Below are 21,914 nucleotides of genomic sequence, written 5' to 3' on the forward strand. Positions count from 1 at the left end.
GCTAGGTGTGCTCAGGTGGAGCCCACAGCTTATCTCTGACTCCTTCCTGTATCTGCACGGCAGCCGAGTCCCTGGAAGCCGTTAGCTGCATGGTCAACACGGGGCTTGGACTGGATGCAATCTGACTCATCACGGCTGTAGGTACCTCAGTAAACTCAGCATGATCTGTGATAAGGTCTGGCTCAGTCGAAGCCATGGGTGTAGGTATTGTATGCATCGCCACTGCTCAGATTCAAGAAAAGAGTAATCCCTAAAAGCAAACACCTCCCCAGATGAGATCTGTGTGCTTACCTGCCCTCCTAGAGGCTGACTCCTGTGGGAACGCCTGAACAGCTTCTCTTCCTTCCCCTGACCTGACCTATTGTGAGCTTTCCCAGATCTTTCCATCCGTACCTCCCCTTTCCTAAGACCCCTGAGAGTGCTCAAGTTGCATCGAAAGCTTATTTTCAAAGCCAGGGTGTGAGAGATGATGTTCTTGGCTGTGAAATGGATCTCCAAGTAAGACTGGTCCTTGTGCCCAGCCCAGACATTTCCACCCACGTCATGAGTGGCTTGCACCAAAGCCTCTCACATTGTTCATCTCTGGGGTTCTTAGTGGTAACACCAGACATTGGGTTGGAGCTCTGGGACTGTGGCAGAACTTTTCCCCATCTACATATCCAGCAACCAACCCTTGCCATTACATCTCAACAATGCCTCTCCACTCTGGTCTTGGCCATGGCACTCCTTAATGGACTTTTACCAGAATTGTAGGACCAGCGGCCTCATCCCAGGTCTCTGATATTTCAATGTATGCCCTTCATTTCCCAGGGTTCTTTTCCCAGAGCATGGAAAGTGAATAGACTACTCTCCAGACCTTAGAAACTTTGACCAGTGGTCCTTCAGAAAAAGTTCAAGTTTGTTGGAATGGCACCCATGGGACTTCATAAAGGGGTTTCCAGCTCCCCCAGCTGCCTCTGTCCTGAGCGCCTGACACACACCAAGGGTCCCAGGCTGTCAACCATTCAAGGCATCCCTTGCACACGCAGCCTTTCTCCCTCTGCCTCTCCTCCTGGAGTGTTACTTGGCAAACGCTTTTGTCATTTCAAGCTCCACATTGCTGCCTCTATCATGTCTTCCTCGTTTTCTGAATGGAAACTTCTTTCATCGTCTCTGAGTGCTCTCAAAGAACTGTCTTCTTATTTGCCTCTAGACAATGACATTTTTGAACACTATATTAAAATAAGGGAAGTTTTCTCTGAGGGGAGAGAGCAGAGACTGTCACCTGGGAAAATGAGAAAATGCTCACAGTGGTTTTGAAGGTGGATTAATACTTATTTTTCCCCCAGTTCTCTTCTACAACTGAAGCTAGTGGTTAAAGTTTGACAAGGGGGAAATGTGTGTTTCATTCGTTCTGACCCACAGATTTCTGCTCTGAAAACCTTCTTGTGTCCAGAACCTTCCTCTCCAGAGCCTTCCTCTCCTACATGGGCCAGGGCTACATGGTTCTGAAGCTCGGCTCACTGTCGATGTCTTCCAGAATGCTGGAAGGGCTGGATGAGAACAGCTGGGGTAAAAGTGGCCCGCTGTTTTAATTCATCCTCAGAAGATTTCAGGTTCATTCTTTAACTGTACAAGGTCAAGAGCCTGGGGCTGGGTGTGGGGAGCAGTGGAGATGTCGTCCTCTGCTTCAGAGACTGCCACAGCTCTGTGGGGGGTCAGAGTGGTAGCATTCACCCTGCTTTTAGATTTGGCCTCCGATGGTGATTCGGGGATCCCGTCTAAATCCCAGCACGATGTTGTGTGTCATACCTCTGCTGGTGATTTGGGGGTCCCTGTCCAGTTCCCAGCACAGTTTTGTGTGTCACACCTTACTAAGGACTCAAGGTGACATGTGGATCAGTGAAATTCTGGTGTGGTAGATGCTCATGTTAGATGACAGATAGACAGACAGACAGACAGGCAGACAGACAGACAAACCAAGATGTTTAGGGTCTCTCTTTTGGATAAGAACCATTTATAGTCACATGGCAAATGAGTGAAAAGGCCTTTAGGCATCCATTTTGCACTACACCATGATGTCCTAAATATAAATGGGAATAGACCCTCGTTGCTGCATGTCTTATTCATTATTTTCCAGACACACTTTAGCTTCTGTAAGGATTCATTTCTTGGGGGAAATGCTACCCCTAGGTTATACCTCGGGTGTGAAAATCTGTGTGGGAGCCCCTGGTTGGAGCTGAGAGCCAGGAGGCTCAGGTCTGCTCCTTCCTTCCCGCCTTGGGTTTTCACCTTGCCATGGGTAGAAGAGAAGGATTCCTCTCTCATACAGTATGGTTAATCAACTAGCTTCTTCCTGTGGCCTCTGTGTGATGTGAGTGTGGCTACCCAGAGAGATCTAAACTTGGTGTCTGCTTCCCAGCTGGGATGGCACCAGCAACTTAGCAACTCTTACAAGTTCATCTCAATGAGCAAAATGGTTTTATCGGGAGTTACTTATGGAGCAATGGATGGCAATGCACAGCCACAATTTCCAGAAAGTACCTCTCCAACCATGTTTCTATTTTATGTCTGCTTCTGATCCAGTGTAAGCCTGGGCTTGGAGTGCTACCCTGTGTTGGGACACCAGAGGTGACAGCAGGCTCAGGCAACAGAAGCCATGGACAAGTCCTCTATCATTGCCTTATTGGGGACTCTTTTGGTCTCAGAAAACACTGTTTCTCTGTGGCAAAGGTAGGTAATCTTGTTGTAGTCCAGCATGTGGGACACATAACTGGTAGCTTACTGCATGATGGTGGCCCGTTGGCTAGAATTTGGGGGACTGGTCTCACCATTTACTTTTCTTTTCATGTGTGCATGTGTATGTGTGTGCTCTATCCCTTCCATTCTGGTCTCCTTTAAGACCTAGATTCCCCAGCAGGACCAAGGCTCTTGTTCCTTCTCTGCCTGAGAGCTATGTGTCTGTGGCTTGGATCTCCTCAAGGAAGGAAGGCATAACAATGGGTTTTTTGTCACCTCACAGGACTTAGACTAACAAACATGATACTCATTAGAGGCCTTTAAGTTCTTTGAGTAGATGAGAGTGTACATCATCCTCATCCATTTCCAGTTTGGGGTGTAACCTGGGAATGGCTGCCATATGCCGGCCATGGTGACACAATGGGGGAGTCTTGGATGACAGTGTGACCCCAGGACCCTGGGGTTAGTGTGGAGCAAGTCAGGTCACGGGTAGAGTCTGCCCTCCTACAGAGGTTAACGCTGGGTTTCCCCCAAGCAAGGCCCTTCTATCACTTATCGGCCAGTGCACACACCCATGGCTTCATTTCAGCCCACACCCTGCCACGTGAGGCTGAGTGAAAACTCTCTTTGTCTGGAACAATCTAGATGCATTCCGTGTACAGCACACTCGCACATGGAGGGAGAGTTAGAGTTCTGCACAGAATTGGGCTTATTGAATGTAGTTTTCCTCCTTTGGTGCAATGTTTGCCACCGGGGCACAGTCCCATTCTTAAATACTCAAGAGTCCCCCTGCTGTGTGAACCAGCGAGTGTTAGTAGTATCCTTGAAGTCTACAACTGTCCTGTTCTTATTTTCTGGTACTTAAGGACCAAATGCCAATCCTGTTATGTATTAGTTGGGTGAGGAATAGACATTCCTCAGGTAGACATTCGGTCTCTGTCTCCTTATTATTTTTCTGTGAACTTGGCTATCAGTCTGATGGATCCCATGGCTGCCCCAAGTTAGCTGTCACGTTTCTTTCCTGCGAAGAAGCCATACAGTGCCTTTGTTTGCCTGCTTGTCGCTAAGACAGTAGCACAAGCTCCAGGGCCAACAGCCTTTGTGTTGTGGCATGGTCTGCTCTCATCGCTCTTCTGTTTTTACTTCTAACCAAGAAGAAGACACCCAGAAAACAGCAACAGGGAAGGGTAAAGTAACATTTGAATAATTGTTGCTAGAAAGTTTCTGATTCCAGAAGATCCAAGCTTATTACATAGCTGTTTTTGCACAGGAGGGAAATTCTTTCCAAATTACAGCAGTGTTGGGGCGGTCTTTCCTGAGGCATCTAGAGCTGTTTCTCTTGGGACTGTCACTTTCCAAATACACACAGCTCTCCCTGCCTCTCCTGCTGCTCGTCTAAGTCCGTCCAGCTGCGTGTGCCAAACCGTCTGCGTCCCCAAAACCTCCATGCATGCCTCAAATTCGTTGTTACTTGGAGTGTTTCAATGCTGCACACGAGATTTGGAACAAAATTGCTGAAGAAAGGTCTTCTTAGTAATTTCATCATCATATAACGATAAAGAGAATGTTGGTCAATAACCTTGTTTTTCAGCATTGTGAAAACCGGTCAAAGCTGGCCATGCACTTAATGACTCTGAAAAGAAGTTTCTAGAAAACATGAGACGCCCACGTGAAGAACAGACACCGTGGTGACAAGGGTGTTGTTTGTAACTGCCTCTTATCAATTTAGAAACAATATCAACGTTCCCAAATCATTCATACTGAAACAGTTTAAAGTCGATGTGTAAAAGAACTCATGAATAAAGTGTGTTCATGTTCATTCAGTCCTAGCCATCAGGCCTAGATGAGCCTCTCGTTGAAGGATGAGTGAGCATCCATTAGATCTAGAGAAAGAGAGAGAGAGAGAGAGAGAGAGAGAGAGAGAGAGAGAGCGAGCAGAGCCACAGCCAGAGCCAGAGCCAGGTGCCCCCAGCAGTCTGCCATCCGCAGTCTCCATGGCGGAAGTAGAGAAGAGCAAGAAGAGTGGGAAGTAAAGGACCCACAGAGAGACAAGAACAGCAGGCAGGCATGGTTCTGTAAGTCAAGGACAGTGGCCCTTTCTGACCAGCGAGGCTTGGCTCTGTAAGCCAGTTTTCTACAGGCCAACTGGTCGGCATTGCTTCCCTTCTCTCCGTCTCTACCAGACCGTGTGTATCTGGACGTGTCTTCTTCACTTCTGGAGGAATCCATGCTATCCTCAGGACCTCAGGGAATCCTGACATGTACAGTCATTCACCAATGTTCTACCCACAACCCCACCCCCAGTCTCCAGTCCCTGGAAGGGCTTAGTGAAGCAGGTCTATACTCTGGGGTGTTTACCCCTCACAGTTTCCACTGGATTCGAGTGAAAAGCAATTTGCCTACATCTAGTTCAAGACATCAATCCCATTGATCCCCCACAGTGGGCTACTAGGTTGATAGCTTCAGGCCTGTGTTGGGAGCCACTGCACAGCGATTCACTGTGCTCTACTGGAGCGAAGCCCGGGGCAAAACCCAAGTGCTGTAAGAGATTTCCAGGTATAAAGCAGCCCGTGCTCGTATCACAAGGCACGGAGATGTTCCTGAAAGCCAGTGCTGCCTTCGTGTCACAGGCCCAGGGTGGTCCTCCAGGGCCCAGGTTCTAGTGTAGGAAGTGACATGCATGCGTTCAACTCCAACACCAGAGAGGCAGAAGCAGGAGAGTCTCTGGGGCTTGCTAGCCAGCCAGCATAGTCAATCAGTGAACTCCAGGCTCAGCAACAACCCTACCTCACAAAAACAAAGTGGAGAGCAATTGAGGAGGATATTTGACATGGACCTCTGATCTCCAGACACACACACACACACGCACACACACAAGAAAAAAGGGAGATAGAAGAAAAAGCCAGCCTCCCCAAACAAAGCATCCTGTACTCCCATCAAGCACTGGGCTCCACAGGTGGGCCCTCTTGAGAGGTGATGTAAGTACATAGGACGGATACTGGAGCGTAAGAACAAGAAGAGGTCCTGAGAGCCCTTCTAACTTAAACGAGGCACATGGCCGGTGATAGTGGAACGAGCCCTTCCCAACCCCTAGAGCCCATGCTTTCCCTTCACGCTTTGGGGCTCCCTCACTCACATGAGCTGTAAGACAAATGCTCACAGTGATGTGGCCTCCCTGCGCTGGTGTGCTTAGAGACTCCACCGGGGAGGCAAATCCGTGGTTGAGGCCTGTGGGACAGCTCCATGGAGTCCAACAGAGTCAGTGGTGTGAGCTCGGCTCAGTGGCCCCAAGGAGAACTCATAACATCACATTCGTGACATTCTCAGACTCAGCTTCACAACCTTTGGTTATTTCACTCACGAGAGAAAGAGAGAGAGAGAGAGAGAGAGAGAGAGAGAGAGAGAAATGGAGTCAGAGCTATTCAACTTACCAAGAACCTACAGTTCCCTACACAGCGAGCCAGAGGCGTTACAGGATTAGATTTTGCCAGCATCCGCCCTTCCTTCAGGCCACCTCCTGTCACTCCCTCCTTCCCCTCTTCCACACCCATGTTCTGCCAGGCTGCAGATCCTCCCACTAAATTAATATTTTATTTAGTTCATGGTCATGGGTGTTACCTCTAATAGAAACAATCTTTCTTATTAATCTTTTCATAAGTGACTCGCCCTTAAATGTCATAAAGGGCTGTCAGGACTGAATAAAGGGAGGTCTATGAGGAAGAATGTCTACCTTAGTGAGGAACGCGCGCGTGGATGCTGTCTGGAGCATCCCTGGGCTGAGGGGCCCTGCTGTTGACTTGTCGCCTACACCTGCCCCTGCATGATTAGAGCTCGGTGAAGGATTACCTCATCACACATGCAGACATGAAATGGGCCCATAGCTTTAGGCTCTATACCCATATCTACAATAGGCCAGGCTTGAGCTGCCACCTTGCTAGTTTCCCCATTCAGCTAGTCTCCATGACAACTCCTCCTGGGGATGTGTTCTTATAACACTGCCGGATCCAATATCTCCATCTTTGACTTGATTTTCTCCATCCAGAGACTTCCTTTTCCCTTCTTTCAAACTGCCACCTCTTCCTGCTGGTGTGTGACCAAAGTGCTCCAACTCTAAGGAAACAAAAGGAACAGAAAAGCATCCCTTATCTTTACCTTCCTCATCAATGGATAACCTCCTCACCCGCAACACACACACACACACACACACACACACACACACACACACACTCGACAACTTTCAAAAGAATCATGCTTTTTGATGTCCCCTCCTCGTAGCTCTGCCCACTGCAGTTTGGCATCAGGGTAAGCGGAGAAGCTGCAGCTGCAGCTGCAGTGGGGGAAACTCAACCTCGGAATCCCTGATAAGGTGGTGTCGTCTCTGTCCCCCTCCTCACTCTTCTTACACTGAGACTCCTCCCTCAGCTGTTGCTTCTTCTCTCCCATCAACCCCTTGCCTCTCTTTTTCTGTTGATCTCTTCAGCGTTGCTATTGGTTTCTGTCTTCTGTCTTGTTGCCCTCTCTCTGTGGGAGCCACTCTGTCCTGAACGTTTAAGCTGTCCCAACACTCTCAAGCCAGCCCAACACATTGAAGAAAGAGATGCCACCACCACGCTTCAGACTTCACACCAAAACACTCTCATTAGCTCTCAAACATGCTGAGTTTTCTGCAGTTTCTATTCATTTTAATGGACTTTAAACTATGAATCAACCACAAAAGATTCTTCAGCCAACCCCAAACTGTTAAGTCTTCACACCCCACTCTAGCACGGCTGAGCGCTATTGCCAGAGCCTTCAATTCCACCTTTTAAATATCCCTTGTAACGAGCAACACAACACTTATTCTCTGACCAAAAAATGAAATCATAGAAAGTTGTAGAAACCATGATAAAATTTGATATGTGATATTCTAGTAGAGGGTGATGTTTACAGTAACTTCTGAGTTTATTTCTTTATAATTTCTCTTAAGGATTCTTTAATCTATGTGTTATGTAGGAGTATAGTGTGAGGTTCCCCAAGCGCTTGTTAGGGTTTCTATGCTGTGAAGAGATACCATGGCCATAGCAACTCTTATAAGTGAAAGCATTTAATTAGGTGGCTTACGGTTTCAGAGGTTTAGTCCATCATCATCAAGGCGGGACAATGCAGCATGCGGCAGACATGGTGCTGGAGAAGGAGCTGAGAGCTCTGAATCTTGATTCAAAGGCAACAGGAAGTGAACTGTGTCACTGGGTCTAGGTTGAGCAAAGAAGACCTCAAAGCCCACCCCCCACAGCAACACACTTCCCATAATAAGGACACACCCACTCCAACAAAGCCACGCCTCCCAATAGTACCACTTTCTATGGGGGACATTTACTTTCAAACCACCACACTCCGTTCCCTGACCCCCATAGGCTTGTAGCCATATCATAATGCAAAAATGCATTCAGTTTAACTTCAAAAGTCCCAATAGTCTATAAAAATCTCAAACTTATTTAAAAGTCTAAAGTTCAAAGTCTCATCTGAGATTCATGTAATCTCTTAACTGTAATGTCCTGTAAAATCAAAATCAAAAAGAAGATCACATACTTCCAACATATAATGGCACAGGGTATACATTACCATTCTAAAACATAGGAAAGGGAGCATATGAGGAAGTACTGGACCAAAGCAAGACCAAAAACTAGCGAGGCAAGCTCCAAACTCTGCATCTTCATGTCTGATGTCACAGCACTCTTCAGAGCTCCAGCTCCTTTCAGCTTTGCTGGCTGCAGCACACTTCTCTCACGTGGGCTGGTTCCACTCCCTGCTAGCAGCTCCCCAAGGCATCTTCCTTAAGTATGGACCTCATGTCTGTGCAGCTTTTCGTTTTTGTAAATGATTTTCCTTTTAATCCTGGTGGGAAGAGTCAATACCTCCCTTTTATTCTCTTGGACTGTTCAGCTGCAGGGTCTCAGCCTCACTGGCAGTTTAGGCAAGTCACTGGCTATGCTTCACCCTCTTCCTTCAGTTCTCAGCCACACGGGCCTCCGTTCTTGTCCTTATTATGTCTCTCTTGCCTTTCTGCTCGAGGGTAGTTTAGAAGAACTGTGATATTAACTTTAAAATCTCTCTCTCTTTTTTTTTTTTTACTTTACATTCCTGGTATTTGTCAACCCAACAAGTTACATGGTTGTACCCAACTTTATGTGTACTGAGAAAAATGCTATCCCTATCCCCAGAAGTAAAGAGAGCTAGGTATCAGAGAACAGGAATCCTGTTTAGCACTGTTTTCCAAGAGTGTGAAAGTTGGGAGAAGACACCAGGACTCACAGTTGTGAGCCTCATAGGAAACCGGCAAAAGCTCCCAGAGAAAGCAGCTTCCACCTGTGCCTGAGCCTGGCCTTGCATCCACACACTCACTCAGGAGCAGGCGCTGGATCCCCTGGAACTGGAGTTTTAGGCAGCTGTGAGCCATCATGTGAGTGCTAGGAATCAAACTTGGGTCCTCTGGAAAAGCAGACAGTGCTCTTAACCACTGAACCATCTTTCTGGCCCCAGTTTTTAAATTTCTTAAGGCAGGTATCCTAACATAAGCATTGACATCACATTTTTATGTCCATTTAATTAAAAATGTCTTTAATTTCTATATGGGTTCCTCTTTAACCTGTGGCTTATTTAAAATCGATTTCTAAAGTTAATATACTTGCAAATTTTTCCAGACATCTTACTTTTATTTTACATTTATAGTTCTGCCTGAGTACTGAATTATAGAAAGATTTCTACAGTTACTTTGTCTATAGTACTAGCAATGATTTTAGGGAGGCTGCAATCTGAGCTTACTGCTCCTGGTGCATTTTGCTGATCATCCTGTCGATGTCTGAAGGCGATGTGAGGAGTTCTCAGCTCGTTCTCTCCAGCTGAGGGTCATGAGAGAGACTTTAGGGTCATCATAGGAAACAAGTTATCATTTTCATAGAAAACAATGAACACTATAATCATAATTTTTCTTGTTTATAGTTGATAAATGAGGCCAGTACAGTTTAGGTTTTGAATTCGTGTGCAATCCTAATCCCATACATTCACATTTACTGTTTTTAACAGTGACTTACATTTTCTGGTGACAGAAAATTCTCAGAGATCCTTGGTTTGGGGCATGAGACCACTTCTCCAGTGGTCACCACTGACACAGTGTGGGGAAAAGGAGAAAGAAGTGGAGAGGAGAGGAGGGCAATGGTAAGCGGAGCACGGGAGGAGGAGAACAATGGGAGGGGGTTAGGAGTGTGTGGCGTGCTGGGAGGGAGCATGGGAGTGGCGGGACCAGTGGATTTTGTGGCCGCTCAGCTAGGTACATAAGCTTCTTTCTGCTCCCACAGGCTCCTTTCCTTTCCTTCACTTACATGATTTCCTTCCTTGCTGTCCAGTTCTCTGTCACTGCGACAAAATGCCTGAGATGATAGCTTTGAAGGAGAAAGGTTCATTTTAGTGCTGTTTCATGGCTTTCAGGTGATGGCTCTTTGCTTTGGGATCGTTGTGACCTGGTGCATCGTGATGAGACCACATGGCAGAGGAGCTCTCTTCATTTTTTGAAAGCTGGAAAATGGAGAGATGGATGGATGGATGGATGGATGGATGGAGAGAGAGCACACACATGCACACACACAGAGAGACAACAGAGAGACAGAGCACACACAGAGAGAGAGAGACAACAGAGAGCACACACACGCACACACAGAGACAACAGAGAGATAGAGCACACACAGAGACAGCAGAAAGAGTACACACACACACAGAGACAACAGACAGAGAACACATGTGCACACACAGAGACAGCAGAGAGAGAGAGCAAACAGAGAGAGAGAGCACACACATGCACACACAGAGAGACAACACACAGAAAGAGCACACACATGCACACACAGAGAAACAACAGAGAGAGAGAGTGTGTGTGTGTGCGGGCCCCCTATGTACACACACACAGAGGGAGGGAGAGAGAAAACCAGGGTCTCAACAGCCTGTCTTCAAGGACACACCCTACTGATTTAACTTCCTACACTAGGTCCACCTCATAACTGTTCCACTTCCTGCCTTGGCCTTCATAGCACGACATGCTGGGGACCCTAACACCTGGCTTTTGAGGTACAATCAAGAGCTGTAGCAACTTCGCTCATCTCACTTTCCAGGTTTTTTTGGAGGAAGATTACAGAGCGAATTAAACAACAAGCTCCGAGTTCTTGACTTGATTATATACTTGATGGAGTTTTTAAAAATCTAAACAAAGAGAAAAATGTAGGCAAGGCAATGTTTCCAGATCCTAGACCCACAGTGATGCTGACGCTGGGGTGATGGGCAACCCACTCCCTTCCCATCTAGACAGGGCCATGTGGCTGCTCTTCCCCAAGAGCCACGAGCATGGGTGCTTACAGCCAGCTTGAAGAAGTTAAGAGCGGGTGTGTTTTCTTCATACCATTGCTCCACATCCGAATATTAGAAATTGAAAAAAGTACCTTAATAACTGGGTTAAAGAGAAAAAAAATCACAACAGGAATTAAGAAATTTTTTTAAAAGGTAAAATAGTTAAATGAAGAAAATAAAATGTACTTAGTGGTAAATCTATTATTTCTCAATGCTTCCATTTAAAATAACAAGAGAGACTCAATATACAGAGCAATGTTCAGCTCAAGATGTCAGACAAAGAATACAGTAATTCTGTGAGAATCAAGACAGAGAAAGCAGAAAGGAACTTCACAGAATGACAGGAACATTTAGAAGTAGTAGCATTTGGGGGATTTGGTCTACTGGGTTTCAGAATTCATCTGTGGACCTGGGAGCCATCACTGTTGGATACTAAATGAACCAATGAAATATGGAGGCAGCAAGCAGGATGCTATTTCCATGGAAACCGCCTGGCTTTAGAAGTTGGTGGCAAAGAGCTACACTATTTACTAACAGATGTTGGAACTACTGGATGTCTAAGTGGAAAAAAAAACACTGTTTTGGAGCCTACACTACACTCAGAAGTAATAGTAAAATAGAATGTGAAAAACAGGACTTTAAGAACACGTAGGAAAATGCATTAAGGACATTGGTAACATTTTTTTAAGCAAGACCAAAAGCACAAGTTATAAAGAACAAGGCCTGTGGGAGTTGAAACAGCCCTGTAAGTGAATGCTTTGGAAGTCCCCACACCCGCAGTGCCTCAGGCTCCTGCTGGGCTGCAGCGGATCCCAGGCGTGGCTGAGCTCGTCACAGGCCCCTCGTGTCTGTGGCACTGGCAGGCATATGCAGGGGTTCGTCCTTAGCGATGTTTGTCCAAGCAGCTAGCTTCACATTCCCCTACTAAAGTTTTCAGTGGAGCTGTGGCCAAGCCTCACAATTTCCAAGGCTGTCTTTGCGCTGGGAGCAATCTAGGCACAGAAGCCTGCTCGAGGCCCACTTCAGCAAGCTGAGAACTTGTGCTGCCTCCCACAGTCTGGGAGGATTGTGTCTAAGATGATGGACTCTGGCACCAGACCACACTCAAGCTTCAGCTTCCGCCTTTGGAAGTTGTGTGGTCCCAAGCAGTTAGTTACTTTAACTTCCCTGCATCTTGGTGCTTCTGCTGGGAAATGGGAACAGGACGGTAAGGACCGCTGAATTAGTATGCTCCAAGTGTTTAGAAAGCACCAGCACATGTTCCATGAATGATCACAGAGTCATCATTAGGCCTATGGACTTGGAGCTCCTGGAAATGGGTAGATGAAGCAGCAGGTACCCACATGTTTGAAAGTGATCCTGTTGAGAACCCTGGCCTTCCTGCATCTTTATGTCACTGGAGTCAGGGATGGGAAAGCCTTGGCAGATGTCCTGTCACAGTGACCTCAGAAAAAAGACACACCCATTGCCTCATTCCTGCTGAGCAGCCAAGGCAGCGGAGCTCTGGAGAGCCAGGGACCCCTCAATGTCCACTTCTAAAAACTCTCTTCTTTAAAACATTGGTTGTTCATTTTAGCTTCCTGCTCAGTATTTCACAATTTACAGTCGGGTTAAAAACAAAATCCCCATTGCCTGATAAGTTCGTGACCTTCTCCTCACAATCTAACTAGCAATTTCTAACTGTAAAATTCACTCAAACTAAGCTCTGCTTTCCTCTCCCAATCTTTGCAAAATCTGAGAGTTTCTTAAGGTAAGAAGAGATGTGTCCCCATTGTTCATGGTGCCCTGGACAGGGTCCACCTAAAACATTGGGTCAGTGCCAGTAGACTCCCAAATTTTGTTCCTCATGAATCTCTGCAGACTGCCGCCAACTGGAAAGGAAGGAAAGACAGCCACCAGGCTGTTCCTATTCCAAGACAAGCTCCCAAACACTATCCTCACCTCTGTTTGCATGTCTGATGCTGAGGCAGACAAATTCAACAAGCAGGGCAGTGGTGAAGGGACCCTGAGTGGAGCCCCGAAGTCTTAAGGGCTTTACATTCGGGAGAAGGAGCCAGTATGCCCCTTCCAAGTCTATGTGGGAAGAGCAAGTGTCTGCAGTATTGTTACAGGGTGGGAGCCCAACTGGGACAGATAAGCTTGGCGTGTTTGCAGAGTGACCAATGGGGAGTTTTCAGTACTGATTAACAAACGTCACTGATACCTGGGATGTGGTTAGGTCTCCGTCCTGATTAGGGAGTTTGCCAAGGTGTGACCCAGATAATGGGCTCGATATTTTCTGACATGACCACTCAGGAGAAAGGTTTTCACCTCTTCAAGCCAATATAAAGACTGGACACTGCACAGGCATCTGCACTCACTCCAGCTCCTTCTCTTCGGGCAAAATGAAAATCCCCGTGAGTATGCAGTCACGTTCTCTGAGCTTCTGCTGCTGCTGCTGCTGCTTGTAGCCAATGTGTTGTGGACTTCAAGGGTCTTAGACAAACACTGTGTCCTACTATGCCTCTGGGGTTGAATTTATGATGTTAGCGGACCAGGAATAATGTTGAATATTTGTATGTCCACTGCCTATATTTCTTGGGTTTACTCAAAATGAACAAAGAAAAAATGGAAATATGTGGAGATTTTATTTGGAGGCTGTTTAATAGCAATCTCTTCTCATGGCTTTGTGAGGGGTGCAGGCATCTGAGAGTAGTTACATTTGTCATCCGAAAGAGAAGTGCTTTAAAAACAATGTCTGCAGTAAGAGTGAGAGCGGCCACCCCCAAACTGTGCTGAGCCCCAGTTTTTCTCGTGGACAATCACCTCTGCTTGTTGTGCCCACAGTGCACAGCACGCATTGCTGCCCTCATTGTGAAGTTGAGGAGACTGAGACAGAGGGGACTGAATTCTCCAGATCTGTAAACATGGAGTTCAGGATGGGGTTTCTCTGTCTTGGGCCCTGTGCATGGTAGTAACTAGGTGAACTTAAAGAAACCAGAGTGATCTGGTGTCTAAACTCTTTATTAAGGTAAAATGAGCCCTTCAGTGACTTCCCCCACCCCGTCTGATACGGGACTCCATGGCTCCGCCTGTGTTCTGGGATTCAGGATAGAAGCCCTCCCCCAGCTTTTGCCTCTTGTTTTCACTCAGCTGCTAACAGAGAAAGTTGCACACTGTATCAGCCCTAAAGGAACAAAGACTGTCAGACAGACGGTGTCCCCTCCCAGAAGGAGATCTAAGCCTGAAGTGCACCCTTAGAGTCAAGTTGTGCCAACCTTGGTGGGTAGGAGGGATCTGGAGGCCAAGGACACGTCCTGTGCTCTCGCTAGGCCTCCACCGAGATGGTCAGTGGATTCACTTATCCCAACTTCTAGTCCAGACCCACTGAATAGAACATGCAGGAGTGTCTGAGGCTCCAGAGCTGTCTGAGGTATCCAGCCCGGGGTGGGGAGGAGCCCCATGAAAGCAGACTGCAGGGTGTCTGCATGTAAGTTATTGCTAGAGTCTCCTCCCCAGGTACCAGGAGAGAGATCTGAGGAGGGGGTTGCAAAGGTTAACCAGAATCCTTCTTCCACAGCTGTCCTTAAAATTCCATTGTGACCATGTCACTCATGGGTTCATTTTAAATGGTTCATTACCTCAGTCTCAAGAAATTGACATTTTCCCCTTAGAGGACATAATTTATTCACTAATCCCAAAGTGGGTGTGACTAGCACCAGCTTTTCCCTTCGTAAGAGAGTCCTTCGCTGCCCACCTGCCCACCATGTGTCTAACAAATAACACGAACTCAACAAGGGCCTGCCGAGTGGATAAATGTATGTTTTCTACTTTTTAAAGTCGAAAAGCAGACTGCTGGCCACCTCGAAGGAATGACTGTTGTTCCTAGGTACCCACTGTCTCCTACTGAGCCCCCTCGTTGAGTGACAACCCCACAGAGAATTGATGTGTTTTTCAGGTGGCATTGCTGGTGGTGCTGTCCGTCTGTGCAATTCAGTCTCAGGCAGAAGAGGTGAGTTGGCTTCTTAGGGCTGTGGAAGAAGATGAGAGGCCAGGCCGTGCAAGGGCCGGTAGTCCACATGTCTTCACTGAGACGGAATCCCAGGAATGGGAAAGATGGGGGGTCATTTCTTTCTGTTTCCAATGCCTCCACAATGTAACCCAACATACTAAAATGCTCTGAGTCCTGTTTCCCTTGCGATGACATCACTTTAAAGTTCACTTTGACCTCTCGTACATAATATAACAAACCAGTGGGCAAAGCTTCGCATTCAGTCTCAGCCCGAACATGGCATGGGCTTCTAGTGAACTGTCCAGTGCAGGGTTTATCCTGGCAGACTGTCCAGTGAAGGGTTTGCCCGGTGGACTGCCTAGTGCAGGTTTATCCCAGTGAACTGTCCAGTGCAGGGTTTATCCTGGAGGACTGTCCAGTGAAGGGTTTGTCCCGGTGGACTGCCTAGTGCAGGTTTATCCCGGTGGACTGCCCAGTGCAGGTTTATCCCGGTGGACTGCCCAGTGCAGGTTTATCCCGGTGGACTGCCCAGTGCAGGTTTATCCTGGTGGACTGCCCAGTGCAGGTTTATCCCAGTGGACTGCCCAGTGCAGGTTTATCCTGGTGGACTGCCCAGTGCAGGTTTATCCTGGTGGACACACAGGGAAGTTTTTATCCCAGCGAAAGGGCTGCTTTCCAATGCACACTATTTACGTAAATCTGATTTTGTCTTGGTTGTCAATTCTAGGTTTTTAACATCATCGCCCCAGGCACCAATGGCAGCAATGTCCAGGAGACAGTGAGCATCGACAACGAGAAGAACACTGCCACCGTCAACATCCAAGCAGGGTCCTGCTCTTCGACCACCATCTTTGACTATAAGCATGTAAGCAGCAAGCTGTGGGATTGGCTTTGTAGAGGGACACATTTAATTATACGGTCTGTCTTTACATGTCCTTAAATTTTTCCTCACACCTTTCTTTCCCTTTAAATGATCAAGCAAGAAAATAAAACATCTGTAAGAAAAAAAAAACCTACATTTCCTCAACCGTGATGGCATTGTCCCTCTCCTGGCGCAGACACGGAAGAATGGCCAAAGCAATGCTTAAAACATAAACAGGAAAATGCCTGTTGGGTGAACAAATGAGAACTTCTGATACAAAACATACAGAAAATGAGCAGAAACCCAGATCAATGCACACACTTAAATTATCTCTGTAGACCTTGCAACATGACACTTGCTATGAGGCCTTCCCTGTGTTGGTTACCAGGGTAACAAGTCTTAGAAACTTCATCCATTTACTGATTTGGATTACTTTACTATTTTTTTCTTCCAATACTTATTATGGGCTGCCTTACCCAGAGATACCCAGCATGGACACCAACAATGTGTATCTGAAGTTGTTTTTTTTTTTTTTTCCTTTTCTTCTAAAGCTCCCCAGATACATTCCTCCTGGCACTGCTGGGAGTTTTATATCACTTTCTGAGTGGAGAGTTTTGAAGTCTTCAACAGGAAGTGCAGCTAAAGCTATCTTTAAACAGAATCATGGAAATCCCAAAAGTGACTTTTAAAAACTGATTGTAGAGACTTTGTTTAAGCCCCTTCCTTCTTCATCAGCCTCGGTGCCTCAATCTATTGTCTAACTTTAGGTACTAAGAACTTTTGAGAGTTGAAAAATCAGAAGCAGAATAATTTTTAAGTATTTGAAACATCACAGAAATTTTCCATTCAAGGTCAAAATGTGATGACCTTTGATTTTTTTCTCATGTCAAATCCTCAACATCCCTGTGCTCCTCAGCCTCCTCAGGCCACCCTCTCCGTGTGGTGGATAGAGTCTGAGGCAGAGAAAGGATGGAGAAGAGGGAAAAGGAGGGAGAACAGGTAAAGTTGTGTGGGGTGAAGGTAGGCATCAGCATGCCTAGGAGACTTCTAGAACACCAAGCCAAGTCGAGATGTTCTATGTTTGAATTTTCCAGAAGGGAAGCCTCTAGTCATTGTGGCTACCGTGTACTCAAAATCCATTCTGAAATAAGTGGAAACTTCACTGGATTTGAATTTAAGTCGCCACATGTGGAGCCATTATGGTATTGAATGATACGGTTCTGAAGGATATTGTCATAGTCAGAATGGAAGAACAGACTAGCTAAAACACAAAGGAAGAGGCAGGCAGCCATTCCTCCTCAGTCTTTAAACCCTTAGCTGTAGACCCAGCTTCCAGAACACAGAGCACATGCCAGCTTCGCAGGCATACAGAGGCGAGTAGGGAAGCAAAACTCCCTATCAAAGATGAGTGGACAGAATTTCAAAATGACATTAACTCACGGCGAACTCAATCCTTTCTTCCAAGACTCAATGTCAGTCTCACCCGATCAGGATCCCAGAACCTTTAGTAACTGTGCTGTTGCTCCTTCAGGGTTACATAGCATCCCGAGTGCTCTCCCGAAGAGCCTGCTACATCCTCAAGATGGACCACAAAGCCATCCCGGCTCTGGACAAACTCCAGCGGTACATCTATGAGACGCAGGTAGGTTGGGAGTCCTCGAAAAGTCTGCTTCTGAGCCAGCTCAGGCTGCTGCCCACAGAGAGAGGTGAAAGGGACGGTAGACTCTAACCTCTATTTCCATGTATACGATGCTCAGCTTACTAATATGTTCTCACACGAGGGGGCTCGGTTTCCATCACAGAGCCCTGAAAACATAGACTGATAAGAACTGGCTTTGCAGAGGGGGCTGGTGAACCTTTCTTCTTGGAGGTGAGATCTAAGATATGTCATTTGCTTGAAAATGATATTGAAGGATACAAAGATACAGACAAACAATACCACAGTGTGAGACTCTCCACACAGTGCAGCGAGGCTGGATACCTCGTTTGGGCTCTGACTACACTATCTCACCTGCCTCTCACCTTTCAGGGGGTTTGCCTTCTGTGGGTTTATTGCAGTGAAATACTGTGGGTAAAAAGAGCGTCTTATCCAGGCAGAGTAGTCACAGGAAACCGTGACTTGAAATCTCTGAATGCCCTTTATCTAACCACGGACCAGAGAAAGCCATTCACAGCTAAAGGCAGGTCCAGCGGGCTTCCGGTTCCATCAACCCTGTTCTCTGTTACGTCACCTAGACAATGAGAGTCATGGACTCCACAGAGTACACCTGGGTCAAGTACAACCCTTTGAAGTCTCTGCTCATGAAGGCGGATTGGTTCCTGTTTGGGTCGCCTATTGAACATCTGTGCAGGCACGTCCCCCTGTATAAGGGGGAGGTGGTTACAAAGTTGCCCGGTGAGTACCAAGGAGGCTAACCAAGCTCTGGCAGCTGCTGTGTACCATGCAGTTGGGAGGTGGGGGTGGCGCGGCTGTGTGAAATTCGTCTAAGTGAAAACGTAACTTAGTTCAGTTTACTTTAGGAATTGAAGTTATACTACATGAACTAACTGTTAGAGATGTCAGGAATGCAGAGGTAAAACTTTGCCTCCTGGGGGTTCAATGCCATGGGAAAGGGAATCACTGAAAATGACAAAAGGGGTAGGGAGGGCTCTTCCCTGGTGGTCGCAGTTCACGTGTAAGTGCTCCAGGGAGATAAGCACTTCCGGAGCACCGTTCAAGTAGGATGCTCCAGAATGTTTAGGAATAGCGCCAGGATCTGGCCTAAGGGGCTCAGGGAAGCGAAGACAGAGTGAGCGGGCAGGCAGGGGACAGCAGCCGGGTGTCACAGGGCCCTGTGATCATACCTGAATTTTGCACTGACTGTGGCAAAGTGGCCAAAGCAATGGATAATGAACTCAACAAAAGACATTTGTCAGAGTAGTGGGAGGTGAAGAAGACGGTGTTAGCATTTGCTGTGTGTTATGCTCAGAAAGACAGCGTTCATAGGTGTCAGAGAGGCAGGAGGGCATGCTGCCAGTGCGGAGCCACACGGCGCCCACCGAGATCCAGTAGACTTGTTGGTCTTATGTAAGTTAATTTATTATTTTTATTATCATTAGTAGTAGTAGTAGTAATATAGATATCTACTGCTAAATCTTGACGCTATGAAATTACAAGGCCCTACCCATCAGGACCCCTTGAAAATATTGACTTGCTGTATTGAAGCACATTTTAAATGCCATTTATTTACATTTTCCCATTTTCAGAAGAGGTAGCCACTGGAGCCTGTGCAAAGGTCGGCCTTCTGGGGCTCCTGGGCTTCTCCTTCTGCGCGGGAACTCACGTCTAAGATGGTCCCTCAGTTGACTTCATCTTTCCAAAGAAATACACCTTTGATTTCCACTCAGAAGCCAAACTAGATTCTTCCCAGCATTCCATCTGCTTATGAGATTCAATAATGACATATAAATGATATATTTACAGACATCTGTGTGTTTGTTCCTTTCACGGACACAGTGGGGAACCAAGCAATGTTGACCTTAATATATAGAAGGCCTTTAAATAAGGTATACAATGTGTGAAAATGTCCAGATGCTGGGGTTGAGCCATGCGCGGTCTACCAGTAGGGTATGAGCCTCCATCTCCCTCTGCAGCTGCCTGCAGCCCAGCTGCCCACCTGTGATCTCAAGGTGGTCTCATGGAGTCTGGGCAGCTGGATGCAAGCTCAGAACCAGGAGAGACTTCGACAGGAATCTCTCTCTATCACTGTGTCTTCCTTGTTTCACAACGGCCCATGGACAGATAAATCAGAAGTGCCTTCTGTGTACTGGGCACCAGGGATGATGGGATAAGAAGCGCAAGCTACGTATCCCTTGAGCAAGCTCAAGGATGCTGTTTTCCTGGTGGGGAAACAGGGCATTTCTATAAAGAGTTTGATGACAGTAGTATTGAGTATTACTGACTGCCAAGCAAGGGTCAGAGTGTTTCGGGTGTTTGCGAGGGATGGGACCCAAACCAGAGTTGTTGCAGTTGAGGGTAAGCTGAGTCTTACGTAGCTAGTGACTGAAGAGGAGGAGTGTCCTGGAGTTGGGTGCCTGATAGGGACTAGATTATTTTCCTGCCTCTCAGCTGTGTTCTTCCTGCGCGGCAGCCTCGGCATCTTCATGGCTTTTCTGCATAAGAAGAGAGAACCAACACCATGGCCCACCCACCACAGGATCCCTTTTCTGTTTCATCGCCAGTGAGACAGAGCTTCCCTTTATTCTGGCTATGAGTTGGTTTTGGCTCTAAAGCTTCTGGCTGGCTCTCATGGACAGGATGGGCAGCTGGAGGCAGGGAGAGTGGTAACATTCCCGACCTCCTTGGAGGTTTGTTGGCGCATACACTTTCTCTTGCTTTAATTGCAATCGTCTCACTTTGAAAGCAGAGCCACGGGTCTTCTTCCTCACTTTGCTGTTTCTAAATCCCCATCTTTCCTAAGAAGTCTGGGTCCTGCTACAGTTCCTCATGGTTAGCCCCTTCTAAGGGTTAAGGAAAGTAGATATTTTAAACTCCGGAGCACTCAAGCCCTCCTTGGCCCCTGAGCAAAGAGGATGGAGCCCGCACCAATGGTGTCGAAAGCTGGAAGAGGCCCCAGGTCAGGTGGAGCGCGGATGGGACTGTCACTTCCTACGAGCTCCTCCTCCCAGCACCACGGCCTACACACTCGTTTGCTCATCTAAGGGGATGAAATGCACTCTAGTCATCTTAGACGCTGGCATTAGAAGATGTAGACCCCAATATTCCATTGCAGGATTGCCTGTTAGGCCTGATGAACGAATTCAGCGTTATTTGGGCAAACATAACAAGCTAAAAGTCAATATTTCTAACAATGGAAAAATAACTTAGACCAGTCCAGCTTTCCTACCGTTACAGCTATGCACCTAACAAAATATGAAAAAATGACCTCTAAGGTGATCCTTGCAGAGAAAACCAAGAGAAAGAAAAAGGGTCACTTATCAGCTGCCGACCACAGCCAGACAGGAAATATAGGTGAAAAAACCAGGCAGCAAGTAGAAATGATGTAATGAGAACAGGAGAATTCTGGGAAGGAGGAAGTTGATTCCTCCCACTCCTGCCCAGACCACTGAAGCAGCAGGATGTGATCTGCACCACTAAAAAAAGGTACTGAGCCACATGGCTAACATAGATCAAAAAAAAAAAAAATGGGTTAATCAAGATGTGAGAGTTAGCCAATGAGAGGCTAGAGCTAATGGGCCAATCAGCTTATAATTTATGGAGACCTATGTGTGATTTTCTTTGGGGCTAAACAGTTGTGGGGTACCGGGTGGGACAAAAATCTCCAACAACAAGCAGGCCTGGCGCTTCATGTTACAGCTGTCTACTATTCCTCTTCAAAACAAGCTCACTGCCAGTACCTGGCTTTCCCCAGCCCTTTCTTTCCAGTTAGCATAACCAGGCTATGTGAGTAGAGGCTAAACATTCTGTCTGCAGATTCCTTCAATTGTAGGGAACTAACCGTCATCTGTCAAGTTAGTTATCAACTTTAAGTGACTTCTCTCCTGTCCCCAGGAGATGAGCCACCATTATTGTCACAGCCAGAAAGGGTTCTTCTGGCCTCCAGCAAGGACAGACGGTGCTCAACACTCAGCTGCACAGTATGGCCACAGTGAAGGATTTCTAGCTCAGAATGTTAACAGTGCCCCTGTGGAGAAAGCCAGTCCTGTTTCTCCTAAGAAAACAAGATCGTATTTTCTCTTAAGAAAGCAAGAAGCAGATTGGCCTAGAGTGGTCAGGTGACCAAGACTCTGACCAATAAATGTAGGCAGAAGTCTGCTAAGTGAGGTTTCTAGAAACCATATTCTTTCCAGATAAAGAAAGATAGATTCAGGTGGCTGGGATTCTGTTCTGTGCTTTTTCCTTCTGTCCTTCCTAACGGGGATGTAATACTGATATCCAGAACCGTCTCTGCCATGTTGAGGTCATGAGGT

General features: G+C 46.8%; 1 protein-coding gene across 1 annotated transcript; it reads left to right on the forward strand.

The window, feature by feature from the left end:
- The first annotated feature begins 13,373 nt into the window (after positions 1 to 13,373).
- On the forward strand, positions 13,374 to 19,410 carry Gkn2 (gastrokine 2). Its single transcript, XM_050165446.1, has 6 exons — positions 13,374 to 13,487; positions 15,029 to 15,082; positions 15,810 to 15,947; positions 17,476 to 17,586; positions 18,180 to 18,339; positions 19,191 to 19,410. The coding sequence occupies exons 1-6, from the start codon at positions 13,476 to 13,478 to the stop codon at positions 19,271 to 19,273; spliced, it is 558 nt and encodes a 185-aa protein (XP_050021403.1). The 5' UTR covers positions 13,374 to 13,475; the 3' UTR covers positions 19,274 to 19,410.
- The last annotated feature ends 2,504 nt before the right edge of the window (positions 19,411 to 21,914 follow it).

This window comes from Alexandromys fortis, unplaced genomic scaffold, assembly GCF_014885135.2.
Source record: "Alexandromys fortis isolate MF-2015 unplaced genomic scaffold, M_Fortis_MF-2015_v1.1 scaffold_158, whole genome shotgun sequence".
NCBI classification, from domain to species: Eukaryota; Metazoa; Chordata; class Mammalia; order Rodentia; family Cricetidae; genus Alexandromys; species Alexandromys fortis.

Excerpts from the sequence above, each read along its gene's own strand:
- Gkn2 (XM_050165446.1), top strand. Across the intron at positions 15,948-17,475 it reads CCATCTTTGACTATAAGCAT|GGTTACATAGCATCCCGAGT; the intron begins GTAAGCAGCAAG and ends TTGCTCCTTCAG. Across the intron at positions 17,587-18,179 it reads GGTACATCTATGAGACGCAG|ACAATGAGAGTCATGGACTC; the intron begins GTAGGTTGGGAG and ends TACGTCACCTAG.